General features: G+C 42.8%; 1 protein-coding gene across 1 annotated transcript in view; it reads right to left on the bottom strand.

The window, feature by feature from the left end:
• Positions 1–2,865: 2,865 nt before the first annotated feature.
• Positions 2,866–15,057, bottom strand: part of LOC310849384 (enoyl-CoA delta isomerase 2-like) — a gene marked incomplete at its 5' end in the record, with an annotated part of 28,218 nt that continues 16,026 nt past the window's right edge. Inside the window, 3 exon segments of the mRNA XM_083749549.1 lie at positions 2,866–3,608; positions 9,534–9,675; positions 11,573–11,748. Coding sequence (XP_083605675.1) covers positions 3,474–3,608; positions 9,534–9,675; positions 11,573–11,748 — 453 coding nt within the window. The 3' untranslated portion in view covers positions 2,866–3,473.

Genomic DNA, 15,057 nt, shown 5'->3' with positions numbered 1-15,057 from the left:
CTTTATGTACGCTACCACAGCAGCAAGAATTCTCATCGCTAAGTATTGGAAGACTCAAGATCTACCTACATTGGAGGAATGGCAGACGCAGTTGATGGACTACATGGAACTGGCTGAGATAACTGGCAGAATCCGAGACTTGGGAGAAGAAACAATGGAAGAGGACTGGAAAAAATTTAAGGACTATTTGCAAAAACACCATAAGCTGTATGAATGTTAAGAAAATGCACGATTAAGGAAACTCTAGCTTCAGCAACTTGATTAGGTAAAATGAAAACTAAGATACAAGAAATAAGAGGTGGAATTAGGAAATAACTTTATTATGTTAAATTTAAGTACATAGAAATTGGGATACAAATATTGTGAATCTAGAAACATGATAAATCGAAAGATACAGTAAGTTATGAAATAAGGTAATAAATTGCTGATGTTTGTATAACAAAGAATGCAGGGTTTGGAGGATGTGGGGAAGTCCAGTTGGTTTGTTAAAAATATTAAGGAAAGTTGGACTTTTCATATTTTCTCTTTTTTTTCTGTTTTCTTTCTTTTTTCTTTATTCTGTATATCTTTGACTATAAGAAAAGAAACTTAATAAAAATATTTTTTTAAAAAAATACAAATGGCATTGGGTCTTTTATCCTGTTTTATTTCTTTATTTAATTTGTATCCCACTTTCAGCTTTTAACAAATGGCTCCATAAAAAGAGAATATCAGCTCTTTCCCTTAGCATGTAGAACTAACTTATTAAGAGTGCAATTGTAAATGTATTTTCTAGGGAAGAAACCCCACTGAATACTGTGGGATAAGGGTGCTTGCACTTTTAGTATGGAATACCTGTGCCTCTTTCACTACTTTTTGCAGCATATCCACACAATGTCATCCAGTTGTGCCTTCCTGTGTTTTCCCTTGGCATCTTCCATCTTTTATACACTGCAAAAACCACATACCGTATTTTTCGCTCCATAAGACGCACCAGACCAGAAGACGCACCTAGTTTTTGGAGGAGGAAAACAAGAAAAAAAATATTCTGAATCTCAGAAGCCAGACCAGCAAGAGGGATCGCTGTGCAGTGAAAGCAGCAATCCCTTTTGCTGTTCTGGCTTCTGGGATAGCTGCGCAGCCTGCATTCGCTCCATAAGATGCACACACATTTCCCCTTACTTTTTAGGAGGGAAAAAGTGAGTCTTATAGAGCAAAAAATATGGTAATTTTCATTTGTGGAGTGCAGGTGATCACATCAGGAATCAGGGATGTTGTGAGCTGTAGTTCACCAATGGACTACAACTCCCATCATTAAAAGAAAAGAAAAAAACACACACACCTTTATGCTGTGCTGCATCTACACACTTTCAAAAAGTGGTGGGCTCTACCCGAGTCTCAATGAAAGTCCATTGTTCTACCTCCCAGGACCTGGTCTTGGTACCTCTTGCCTCCCAGGACCTGGTCAGGTGCCAAAATTCTTTTTGTTTCAGGAGCTACTGATCCTACTTAGTCACCCCAGTTTACGGTGTTGAAAATTCTGTAGCCACATTTACCTGCTTTGCCTTGCTCCAAAGTTAAGAAAGGTGAACAATTCATTTGGGGGGTTATGGTTTCTGGCACAGATTAGTAAGTTCATTGAACTCAATGGGACTTACTTATGAGTTGGCATGCATTTGATTTAAGGTGTACAGTTTAAAACGAAACTATAGAGAGCCAGGTAACTGGAATTACCTGGATCAAGTGCTGAAGATGTAGTTGAGTTCTCTCCCCCCCCCCCCTTTGTTTGTGATTTTTGTTCTTTCGTTTTTGGCAAACTCCCTTGATATCTCCACAAATTTCAGGGTGGTAAGAGAAAGGAATCTAAAACATACATTGCAAAAATTCAGTGCAACGCTGATGATGATGTTAAGCGCACTGCAAAGGGCAGAATTTCACAGGAAAACAGTAGCATGACCTCTGTTCTACGGGATGTTTGAAAATATAAAATCACATTAATTCAGCCTTTACAAAACGTTGAGTTGCACAGAAATTTCTCCCACTGCATAGACTTTGTAATACGGCGTTTCTGTGTGCAGCTCTGGCTCGCCAGATGCAGCTTTGTCATGCTGGCCACGTGACCCGGAAGTGTCTTCGGACAACGCTGGCCCCTGGCCTCTTGAGTGAGATGGGCGCACAACCCCAGAGTCTGTCAAGACTGGCCCGTACGGGCAGGGGTACCTTTACCTTTACCTTTTTAACATTCATTCTGTTGCCAGAGTGCAAACAAGGAATATCTCTTTGGGATCCTTTGGGGGAGGAAACCATGGAATGAGTGTGCTTTAAAAGTATGATGTGCTTGCACTGCAATTCTGTGGAAGTATGAAAAGGAAAACACACACCCTTTGTTAAGATCTTCCTTTAGACTTGTCATTTATTTTGTTCTTGCACAAAATGGTTGCCTACATATTTATTTATTACAAAGCTTCAATAGTCTAAAAAGAATAAGTCAGTGGTATGCTGTGCACTTTACAATTGCATCCTAAGGAGCACAGCAAGAATAGTTGGGTTTTCACAACGGGGAGTCATTGCACACATTCAAAGTACATTTTCATTATTCTGCATGATGTTGCTTTCCCAGTACTTTTGTTTGTTGTTGTTTTTGTTGGTTTTTTTAACAGGAAATGATTACCAGTGAACACTGACAAGATCATGCTTATATACTCACTAACAAGGCAGTCCCATCCTTGAATTATGCTAGCTGGACAAGGATAAGACTGTCATTAATTTTCCTTCACTGGTGCATCTCCAAATTACCCTATCATAGTGATGCATTGAGGCCATTGTTACTTTATGTCAGGCATCAATACAAATGTGTGCATTTACAGGCAATTGTGTACACATACATAGAGGTTGGTGAAACAGACACCACCACCACCCCGCCCAGGGCACAAGAATCACCTATCAGACTATGGGGTGTATGCCATATATTGTGTGGCAATGAAGCAGCACCGTCGTGGCGAGATCGAACGCAGGCAGCTCCTTGCCAAGGGCACAAGGGACCCTGGGTATGCCTCTGTACACATATGTACATTTAACATATCCAGAAACAGAAATATTCTGATCTTAAAGCAGCCAAGAAACAAGCCAGCAAGGAGCTGATGCAGTATGGCAATCAATTTTAAGCCTGACATGCATGAACTCAGTGTAGCTAATACATAATATATACACTGTCAGGCTGTATTCATGAGGAATAGCACTTGTCTATTACAGGGATTCAGCATTGCAGAAGGATCTTGATTGGCACTAGGGGACCGGGGACCAGCCCATCCAAGCAATGAGACTGCTTGGAGGAGAACTGCATCACGAGGTCATCCTGTCACATGCATTACACCATATGATACATCATCCCTTACTTAGCGCTGGTATAAGAGAGACTAAAAAAACATACAGAACATAAACGCAAAGGCAAATTCCACGGGGGCAATAAAAATCCCTTTTCCTCCCGGTCAAGATTATAATTTTGACTTCTTCTGGAAGAAGCTTGTTACAGCATTCATGCATTCGTCTGAAAAGCATCTTTCCACAAGCTGGTCACACACTCGTGAATTGACTGCATGCAGTTTTTCCTTTTCCACACTTCTCATTGACTGCATGCAGTTTTTCCTTTTCCACACTTCTCATTAACTGCTGGGAGAGGGCTAGAGACTGGGGTGGGGATGAAATAGAAAAAAATTAAAACAAAAAAAATTCCTTCCAGTAGCACCTTAAAGACCAACTAAGTCAGTTCTTGGTATGAGCTTTCGTGTGCATGCACGCTTCTTCAGATACACTGAAACAGAAGTTTCCAGACCCTTCTATATAGTGAGAAGGTGGGGAAGGGTATTACTCAGAAGGCTGGTGGGAATGGGTGATTGGCAGATAGCTGTGATGAGCCTGTTGACGACTCTTAACGACTGCAATAGGTCTTACAGAAAAAAGCAAGGGGTGAAAAGGTGAAAAATGGCTTTGTCATGTATAATGAGATAAGAATCCAAGGTCTTACCCCTCCCCACCTTCTCACTATATAGAAGGGTCTGGAAACTTCTGTTTCAGTGTATCTGAAGAAGTGTGCATGCACACGAAAGCTCATACCAAGAACTGACTTAGTTGGTCTTTAAGGTGCTACTGGAAGGATTTTTTTTTGTTTTGACTATGGCAGACCAACACGGCTACCTATCTGTAACTAGAAAAAAATTAGTTGCTCAAAATGAAGGATGCCTTATTGGTATCTCCACATTTGGGGGCTCTAGTCACATAAGGGCAAACAACCTACTATAAATTCAACTGGGATATTACCCCAAGCAAGCCCTGTTGGAATAGATAGAACTAGTACAAGATGCTGGTCACACTCAGTACAACAATTCTCCCCCCACTTGAAAATTGCTGAGGAGTCTCTGTGGACAACTTGATCAAAACAAACTTGTTCTTCTAATTAAGTCCTATTTTAGTTTTTTTTAAAAAATAAAAATCTTCGGGATTGACACCATAATAAAAACCAGTGCCATATCATGGAACCTAGGGTCTTGCTAACCTGTTCAGTAATCCAGTCCTGGTCAAAGTGGCCTCAATCTCACTCATTAGGAAAAAAAACAAATCAAGTGCAAAGTACAGCTGTTCTCAACTCTTCTGCAACCTTTCCACATGCCAGTTGCAGCTCCTCCAAGTGTCCCTATTTACTAGGGACAGTCCTGGATTTACAGAAGCCATCCTAGTTTCTGATTTGATCCTGGAATGCTCTGCTTTCCCTTTGGATATCCCTATTTTCATTGGAGAAATGGGAAGCTTTTCAATGTTTAATGTTTTATTATGTTTTAATATATATATTAAAAAATGCCCAGAGTGGTTGGGGGGGGGGGCAACCGAGTCAGATGGGTGAGGTAGAAATAGTGAAATTATTATTATTATTATAGAATAGGACATTCCTATTTTTATTGGAGAAATGTTGGAGGGCATGCCACTGGGTGCCAACTTGAATAAAATATGGGGGGGGTAACCCTGCCCCACATAATCAAACACATGGTGCAGCGCACACACACCATTTGAATGACAATGCCTATTTACTTGGAGGGGGGGCCCCTCAAATATTTTATTGGGGGAGGCAAAGATCCCTCAGCCCCTAGAAGTTGGCTTCTATTATGCCAGTTGTGTGGTGCTCAGGATCCACAGTCTGAACGCTTCTGTTCCAGGAGATAGCATCAAAATCAAGAATCTTGTGGAACCTTAAAGAAAAGAGCGCCAATAAGATAACATTTCCATCTACCAGAAAATTCTGCTATTGATCTGAAAGCTGCAGATCTTCAGCAAAAAAGGCTCCAGTGTGAAATTGCTGAACTAGAATTTATTGGCAAGTTTTCATCCTATTTGTCGAGAGAAACCAAGGCTTTCTCTTCCACCACAGGTGTTAATTAACATAGCAATACTAGGAAGATATTTTTTGGTTGTTGTTCCTAATTTCTGCTCTGGTGCAATTATCGTTGCGCTTATCTTAGAAGCTGAGGCACAGAATTGCCACAGGCCTGTTTAGGCCACAAGGTTACGCAAGTCACAAAAAACATGAGCAGGGATAGGTGTGCTAGCTGTGCGTCCGAAGCACAGGATTTGCTTCCACTCATGGAGCCGCCATATGTGATGTAGAGCCCTGGTGTTCCAGGGTTCTTTATTACATGGAAAGACTACTGTGGGATTGTTAAATGCAGTCAAACCAACAATTCATGTTTCGTCAGAAGGCGCTGAGGCTCAGAGTCTTTCCTTTTTTAAAAAAAAAAAAAATTATTAAAAGTTTTTTTTTAGTTACAATATAAATAAGCAAACAAAAGTGTTACATGTCATAACATATTTTCTTATCTCCTTTGGACTTCCTCGCATCTCCCGCTCCTGCGTTCCAAATTATAAAAATTAAACCAGCAATTTATCACCTTGTCTCCATCCTGACTGTCTATTTTTCCAATGTTATATCTCAAATTTTAGATACATTTATTTCACTCTTTAACAAATTAAACTTAGCCTAATAATTATCTAAAAAAAAAATGGTTTTTTCTTAAATTTAACTTATCTTCATAATTCACTTCATCTTTTTTAATTGTGCCAAATTGTTTATAATCAAGCATCCTTCTTAACATTCATACAATTTACAATATTTTTGCAGGTAGATCTTGATTTTTTTCCAATCTTCTTCTACCGTCTCCTCTCCCAGATCTCGGATTCTGCCCGTCATCTCGACCAGTTCCATATAGTCTATCAGTTGCATCTGCCATTCTTCCAGTGTGGGTAAATCTTGGGTTTTCCAGTGCTTGGCTACAAGTATCCTTGCTGCTGTTGTTGCATACATAAAAAATGTTCGATCCTTCTTTAGCACCCCTTGGCCGACAATACCCAAAAGGAAGGCCTCTGGTTTCTTAGGGAAGGTATACTTAAATACCTTTTTCAGCTCATTATATATCATTTCCCAGAAAGCCTTCACTCTAGGACAAGTCCACCAAAGGTGAAAGAACGTTCCTTCATTTCCCTTACATTTCCGAGGCTCAGAGTCTTTCCGTAAACTTGCTAGAGAGAGCTCTGTGATAACAACCCACCCCCCTTGTGCCCTAACAGGAAGAGGGTATGGGGCCGTATATATATATATATATATATACACACACACACACACACACACACACACACACACACACTGTGTATATATATATATATCGAGAGAGAGTATATATATATATATATATATAGTATATATAGAGAGAAAGTATATATATATGTGTGTGTGTGTGTATATATATATATATATACACAGACACACACACACCGTATTTTTCGCTCTATAAGACGCACCAGACCATAAGACGCACCTAGTTTTTGGAGGAGGAAAACAAGAAAAAAAATAATATTCTGAATCTCAGAAGCCAGAACAACAAGAGGGATCGCTGCCCAGTGAAAGCAGCGATCCCTCTTGCTGTTCTGGCTTCTGGAATAGCTGCGCAGCCTGCATTCGCTCCATAAGACGCACACACATTTTCCGTTACTTTTTAGGAGGGAAAAAGTGAGTCTTATAGAGCAAAAAATACGGTGTGTGTGTGTGTGTGTGTGTGTATATATATATATATATATATATATATATATATATAGTTGTGTGTGTGTATAGATAGATAGATATAGATATAAACAGTATATATATATATATCCTTATTCCTGCCAGGGCACTCTCTTTCTACTTTTCTCCACCATTTTCACCAGTGTGAAAACACCTGTATTTTTAAGCTACACTTATGTCTTAGTAACTGAATTACCGTTCTAAGCCTGACCGAACAAAGCTGCTGTTATCAGTTACTCTACAAGAAGCATACTGAGTGAGCAAATGCTATTTTTGCCTTTTAGAAGACTGTTTTTTGTGTGATTATTATTTTAAGCGGGAGGGGCAAAAGGGGGCAATGCCAGGAAAATCCAGTCTGCCTTAAAGCATCCTGGATTACTTATCAACTAAAAAGCCTAAAACTATCCTATCTAAGCTTCCCTTTTAAGTTGCAAAGGGATGGCACTCTGCTGAACTCACAAACATGAGGAAGGTAGGATGATGTCTAATAAATATACCATCTCCTAGCATCTAATCACATCCCAACAACCACGAGGGCAGGGGCCTCCTTGCTTCAGACATGCTACACATTTTGGTAAAACATACTGGATGTAGTGTTCTATTATTATTTTTTTAGGTGACAATGGTATCATTCAACATGTTCAGGGTGGCTATGCTCCCCCTCCCCCTCAGGGGACAGATTGATCCTTGGCCAGTCCTCCGTGGGCTGCTTGTCAGCTGTGGATATGGCCCAAAGTGAGTGTGGTCATTCACACTCTCACATTCATGTGCGCACAATAGTAGTGTCTGGCAGAAGAAGAGAAGAAGAAGAGTTTGGATTTGATATTCTGCTTTATCACTACCCGAAGGAGTCTCAAAGCGGCTAACATTCTCCTTTCCCTTCCTCCCCCACAACAAACACTCTGTGAGGTGAGTGGGGCTGAGAGACTTCAGAAAAGTGTGACTTGCCCAAGGTCACCCAGCAGCTGAATGTGGAGGAGCGGAGACCTGAACCCGGTTCACCAGATTACAAGTCTATTGCTCTTAACTTCTACACCACACTGGCTCTCTTTTAAAGGTAAAGGGACCCCTGACCATTAGGTCCAGTCGTGACCGACTCTGGGGTTGTGGCGCTCATCTTGCTTTACTGGCCGAGGGAGCCGGCGTACAGCTTCTGGGTCATGTGGCCAGCATGACTAAGCCGCTTCTGACGAACCAGAGCAGCGCATGGAAACACTGTTTACCTTCCCGCCGGAGCGGTACCTATTTATCTACTTGCACTTTGACGTGCTTTCGAACTGCTAGGTTGGCAGGAGCAGGGACCAAGCAATGGGAGCTCACGCCGTTGCGGGGATTCGAACCGCCAACCTTCAGATTGACAAGTCCTAGGCTGTGTGGTTTAACCCACAGCGCCACCCGCAGAGCAGGGCGGACCAATGTTGCTCAGCTGGCTTCCCAACACAGAGGTTTTCTGCCAGTAACTGAGAGGGACGAGGTGGCAGGGAGGTCCACATAGCGCAGGCACAGCAATGGAGCCAATCCAAGGCCCCTGCTGCTGCCCTGGCACTGCGACAGCCTCTCCACTTCTCCACCCCTCTCGGTTACTGGCAGTGTTGGGATACTGCCAGGGAGATAAAGTCCATCTTAGCCCCCAAGCCGGCTGCCGGACGATCCATCGACCTCCCGTGGTTACGCAGTATCAGCGATTAGCGACACCAGCTCCAGAAATAGATTGCCACATTCCTGGGCTGATGCACACTCTGTCAGCAGAATTCACACAGCAGAAGTTGCACTCAGGAGGGTATCATTTAGAATGTTTATTCAGCGTTGGTCAGAACAAAGAAAAACATGACCGACTGCTAGCGTGTTCTGGCGCAGAGAGAGAAAACGAAAGCAATAGCAAACATAAACATCCTGAGAAACAGGAAATACGCAGACTCTGTGACTCACACAGCCTGCTCCCTTTTAAGGTGGAACGGAAATATCCTAACAACGTCTATGTTGGGAAGCCAGTTGAGCAAAGCCACTCTAGCCCACTGGCTACTACTGGTATGCACTAGAACAGCACTCTATTGCTAATTCCCCAAAGCCCTGATTTCAATGTGTTGCTAAATACATTTTCAAGGCAAAGCGGATTGTCAATTGTGAAGGGAAAGGGACAACGTGAGGATGGTGTTGCTTGTATGTGCAGCACCTCAATAAGGTGCCTGCATCTGAAGCACTGAATGCCTGCTGTCGAGTAGTGTGAACGTGCCCTAAAATTCAAATCGGAGCTTTTGCAAAGCAGCAATAAGATGTTTCAGGGATTATCACCGTGTTGGTCCCTGGCTTTCAGAGAACCACAGTGGGTAATTGAGCTTTTAATTAGGTTTAAGATGCTTTTTGTTATAGAAGGATTGTGAGTTTTACAGAGCGACTAATCTGACACAGAGCTCTGACTTAACAAATGAAGATAAGCGAGGAATGAGCAGACATAATTCAGGCCCGCTGTGTGGGGCTGCTTTTGAACACTCTTTCGGAGGCCACAGAACACAGTGGCTTGTTTTTCGAGGGTGTCATTTGCTGGAGCACAAACTCGAGAGTCTTCTTGGCAAAATTCACACTGCTGGGAAGAGCTTTGCACAGCAGAGGAGGATATAGGGCTGTGTGAGCTTTGTGCATGCACTGGGCACTGAGCCGAGAGGGCGTGAACCTCTGACAGGGTCCTTGGGTCCTTCCTCCTTCCCAAAGCCTAGTTAGTGCTTTTCGAGCTTTGGGAAGGAGCAGGGAGGGCTCTGGGAGCCTGCCAGAGCCCTTGTGACTCCTTCTCAAAGCCCAGTGCCTCCTTACCTGGTTTGGGTAAGGCAGTGTGAGGAGTGGGGGTGAGAGTGCCAAATTTTGGGCTCAACACAGGGTGCCATAGGACCAAAGCCCACCACTGCAAACAGCCATGTTCTATTGCAGCCCCATCTCCCAAGAGTGCTTTATTCACAAACTGGACTATATAACAAGTTAGACGATCAAGAACAGGTATTTTGGCAACCAAAGTGAAATATTATAATGGTTCACACACACACCCAACTCAACAACAACATATCTATGAGCTCCTGGGCCTAGTGTCTTTAAATTAAGGTTACCAGACATCCCTGGGGACAGTCCCTGGATTTACAAACCAGTCCCCATACAAAATCCATTGAAGTTGAAAAGTGCCCCCGGATTCATTGAAAAAAATCTGGTAACTTTACTTTAAATGTGACTTCTGTGGTGACTAAGTGGGCTTTCTTTAAAGGCGGCTCCCATATCCACAGCTACTTCAGGTTTCCCCCTTTCTCCTGCTCTTTTCAGTGAGCCCTGACTGTGGCTCCTTTTCTACTTTAGGACATTTTCACACAGATGACTTAAAACAGACTCCTAAGGGGAATCAAAAGCCTTTGATGGCTACAATGATCATTAGCATTACAAATGCTTCCTGTCTGCCGATTCTTAATCAGGAATGCCTAGCTACAGGTTATGTTAAATGCATAGCATGCATCATCAGTGGGTTTTGAAAAAATAATATGGAGCATGGGGTGGATTTTTGCCAATGCAATGCGAGGAGAGGTTTAACTCTCCACTCTTCAGCTGCAAACCCTCCCCCAGTGTGGCAATTCCCCTTGGCCAGGGAACTCCCAATGACACCAGAGCGCTCTATGCTAGAATACAGGTTTGCATGCTATTTTAAAAAATATGTGCATTTTCCTGCACTTGCATACTCATTTTTGTACACAATTATTTTGGTGGAGAATTTCACCATAAATTCCGGAGAGGTGTGAATTTTGGGGTATAGTTTCCGAAAGTACAAATTAAGTAGGTTTGCATGAGATTGAGGACAAAGCCAAATTCCTCCCCTACTGCCTACGCAAAGGAACATAAGAAGCTGCCAACCTGAACCAGAGCATTGGCCTTTCCAGTACAGTATTGGCTCTGACCGGCAGAGGCTCTTTGGGGTTTCAGGCAAGAGACTTTCCCTGGTGTACCATGAAATATCAAGGACTGAACCTGGGACTTTCCGCATGCCTACCCTGTGCTTTACCCACTGAGCTATAGTTCTGCCCCTTTACTTATGACCAGGAGAAGAGCATCTACTAAAACCCTGCTGTCAAAGAAAGTTCTTTTCCAGCAGCTGCTTCTGCCGCAAAAATACTCCCAAGGGTTGCCTAGAGACTGTGCCTTCATAGTTAGGGATGACTGGGATGCAGCCTGATTTTTGCAGGATACAAAGAAAGAAAATATTGTCATTTGAGATCACACATGAAAATTGATGTGTGAATGGTTCTCTTTTTTTTTCTTTTTGGTTCTCTGTCTCATTAGTGAACCTATGTAATGACATCTTTTTTATGCATTCTAACAAACATTTGTTGGCATTTTGACTGGTATTTGGTTCAGTATTTTAATATGATTAAGGAGGAACTACTAAATACACGTATTAGGAAGTAAGCCCTCTTCAGCACAATGAGATTTACTCCTGAGTAAACATGTATAAGGTTGCGCTGCTATGAATAGTGTGTGCTGTAGTTATTACGAACATTTCTAGGAAGATTAGCATATGCTTTCAGCCTTGTCCAAACTTCTTGCTGAAAAGTACTGTCAGCAAAAACTTCTGTCACGAGTCCTTGGGTTCGTGCTTCATTGGCAGTGATCCTCTTGTTAAAAAGGAGCATCTCATTTGCCTAAGTGAAAGAAAACAATAATGAAGATTCAATAGCTAAGAAGTGGTGCTTGCTCCATTTATCCATCTTATAGGCCTATGTAATTTTGCCAATATGCAAATGTTTTGATGTGCATGTAGCTACTGTGGTACGATATAATTAGCAAGAAATGGGAAAGCAAATGCCATATCAATGATGAAAAATGCCACAAAGCTTTAATCTCACAGTGAACTGACTTGTCTCGCAGAATCTGGATTGGAGTGTTAAACCAGTTATCTCACATGTGAGGCTCTTGCCAACTCCTGAAGAACAGAAAAAATAAATGATCTTGGAGTGGGCTGTACAAAGAAGATGGAGGTCTCCTGGCAGTTCTTGGCTGCTGGAGAGACAGAGAGAGCTAAAAGAAGCCACTCTGCCTAAATGCTATTCAGATGGTGCAATGTTCTGTTATATTGACCTTCAGCCAATTTTGTTTTAAGAGTGTGGGCTCTGTGAATACAAGTGGCATCATTAAATCTGGCATTCTGAGGACAGCCAGAGTTGCTTAGTCAGACTTTATAACAATGCCACCCACCTTAAAGGTTGTGTGCTGAGATGCAAAAGGTGTTTTATGTTTTATGTGATATGATGTGATGTGATGTTTTATGTTATGTTCCCTGGTGTGGACAAAGCATAGTGGAATGTACTTATAGAAAAGGCACAGTTTTCCCTAATTGTGTGGTAGGTTCATTACAATTCTGCTTGCAGCTTTCAACAGAACAACAATGCTTCGGTGGCACTAAAAGCCAACCATCTGGAAGCAGCCCAGATGTAGAAACCTGTACGCCTTACTGCAGTATTCGCCATACTATTCTGTACCATGTTCTTGTGACATACTTTTCTTATTCTAATTTTTATTAATTGTTCCGAGGGGAAAAACAGTAACAACAATGCTGTAATTTGATGGCTTTGGAAAACTAAGGGACGTGTTGCCACGGCAAGCAGCTGTCCATGTTTCTTATCCCGAGAAAGTCTGATGACCTGAGACGTGCTGAGCAAAAAGGACTCTGGATCAGGCCCATGAAGAGGAGGAAGGCAGCTGGGTACACTTCCCCTGGGTTTGGAGGGTTAAGCTGGCTGGGGGACCCTGCCAGGGACTGGGTGCTTTTTTTGATTGAGTTTATAAGGACCCCTGACCATTTAAGTCCACTCTGGGGTTGCGGCGCTCATCTCGCTTTATTGGCCGAGGGAGCCGGCATACAGCTTCTGGGTCATGTGGCCAGAATGACTAAGCTGCTTCTGGCGAACCAGAGCAGCGCACGGAAACGCCGTTTACCTTCCCGCCGGAGCGGTATCTATTTATCTACTTGCACTTTGATGTGCTTTCAAACTGCTAGGTTGGCAGGAGCAGGGACCGAGCAACAGGATCTCACCCCGTCGCAGGGATCCGAACCGCCGACCTTCTGATTGGCATGTCCTAGGCTCAGTGGTTTAACCCACAGCGCCATCCGCATCCCTTGAGTTTATAACTTTATTCTAACAAGAGTCATGCCCTGAGCCTCAAACAAGCTTTGCATGGGCCTGCTTTGGTTGCTAATCTAAAGATTTGGATTCTTCCATAAAACAGCTACACATTCTTCTCAGTCTACCAAGATCAGAATCTATTCCTGAAGGACCCTGAATATTAAGACCCAGCCACACGTGCTCAGCATATTTTTGCTTATGTACACAGTGTTAAACGTGCCAGTGTGTGAATGCAGCTGGTATCCAAAATTTTAAAATATTATAATCATTTTGCATGAGTACATTAGTTTTCTGGGGCTGATCCCTGGTATCTCCAGGTAGGGTCGAGAAAGAATCCTGTCTGAAATGGCGGAGAATTGATGGCAGTACAGTGCCAACCAGCCTTCGCCAGCTTCTGCTGGCCGGGGTTGATGGAAGTTGTAACCCAAAATACCTGGAAGGAATCAGTTTGGCTGGAGTTCAGCCAGAGGGCCACATGTATTTCTAGGAAACTCTCTGTGTGTCTCCAAGGTGAGCCCTAAGTTGGCAGGCAATGCAACAGATGTAAGTTTCACCTTTATATGGTAGGCTATTTTCTAGACACACGCATTCCTATCTATCAAGAGAAGCAAGGGGCACTATCAAAGTTCAGGGACACCTTCCTGGCAGGCAAAATAATTGGAGTGTGAAGCAAAGGGCTGTAGGCTGGGGAGAGGTCTGAGGGCCAGATGGAGAATTTGGAGGTCCTCATTTGTCCCCCTGCTCTCCAGGCCTTAGATTCTCCACCCCAGGTAAAGACAGACCTGAGCTACACAAATCCAGGGTTCAATTTGGTATGAGACAGTTATACATCTTCCTCTTAGGTTTATGTATGTAGCTGTGTTTCAACACTTACGGTAAATGTTAAGTACTGTTCTGGCTCTCACACCTCAAAACCACATTGTTGAGTAGGAGAAAGTGCAGGCAAAGGCAACTTAAATAATCAAGGGAAAACGTGAAGCACCTTCTCTAAGAAGAGAAAAGTTAGTACTTGGGGCTTTTTTTTGTTTAAGGCAACAATTACGAAGGGAAGAGTGGGAGATGCGATAAATGTTTGTGAAATTACGACCGGGGAAGAGGAATAAATTATTCTCTGCTCAGACTCTAGAAGCCAAACACTGAAGCTGACTAGCAGTAATTTTCGGATAAACAAAAGGAAATGCTTCTTCATGTGAGGCGTAATTAACTTGTAAGATCCACTGCCACGATGAGGTGCTTGACATTAACTCGGATAGCTTTTTAAAGAGTTAGACAAATTAATGGAGGGCAGGGTCCTTGACAGCTCTTAGCCGTGGACACTAAAATGAGAGCATCCATTCCGAGAGACATACTTGCCCTCTTCAGACATAGGATTGCATATGTTTAGAGCCGCAGGAAGGAAGGCGGAGGTATGAACATGCTGGCTCTGCCTCATTGCCCTCTAAAGGTTAGACAGCAGAGAACAGTCTCCTGGAGTATGGCTCTTCCAGGGTTCCACTTTGTGGGGGGTGGTTCCACATGTGGTAAAAAGGGGGGAATCACACTCCCTAAATCACACTCCCTGAACCAATACACAAACTGAAATGTCGATACAGTGGTACCTTGGTTCTCAAATGCCTTGGTACTCAACCAACTTGGAACCCAAACACTGCAAACCTGGAAGTAACCGGTAAGTGTTCCAGTTTGTGAACTTTTTTTGGAAGCCGAACATTCTCTGTTTTAAGTGCCACACTTCCGTGGCACTTCTGTTTTGAGTGCCACACTTCCGGTTTGAGTGTTACACTGAGGTCTGTCTGTTTTTGCTGTTTATTTTGCGTTTTAGTTTTTTCG

The sequence above is a fragment of the Podarcis gaigeae genome (genome assembly GCF_964106915.1).
Source record: "Podarcis gaigeae genome assembly, chromosome: 7".
NCBI classification, from domain to species: domain Eukaryota; kingdom Metazoa; phylum Chordata; class Lepidosauria; order Squamata; family Lacertidae; genus Podarcis; species Podarcis gaigeae.
Note: the sequence above shows the minus strand (reverse complement) of the source record. Positions and strands in the feature narration are given on the sequence as shown.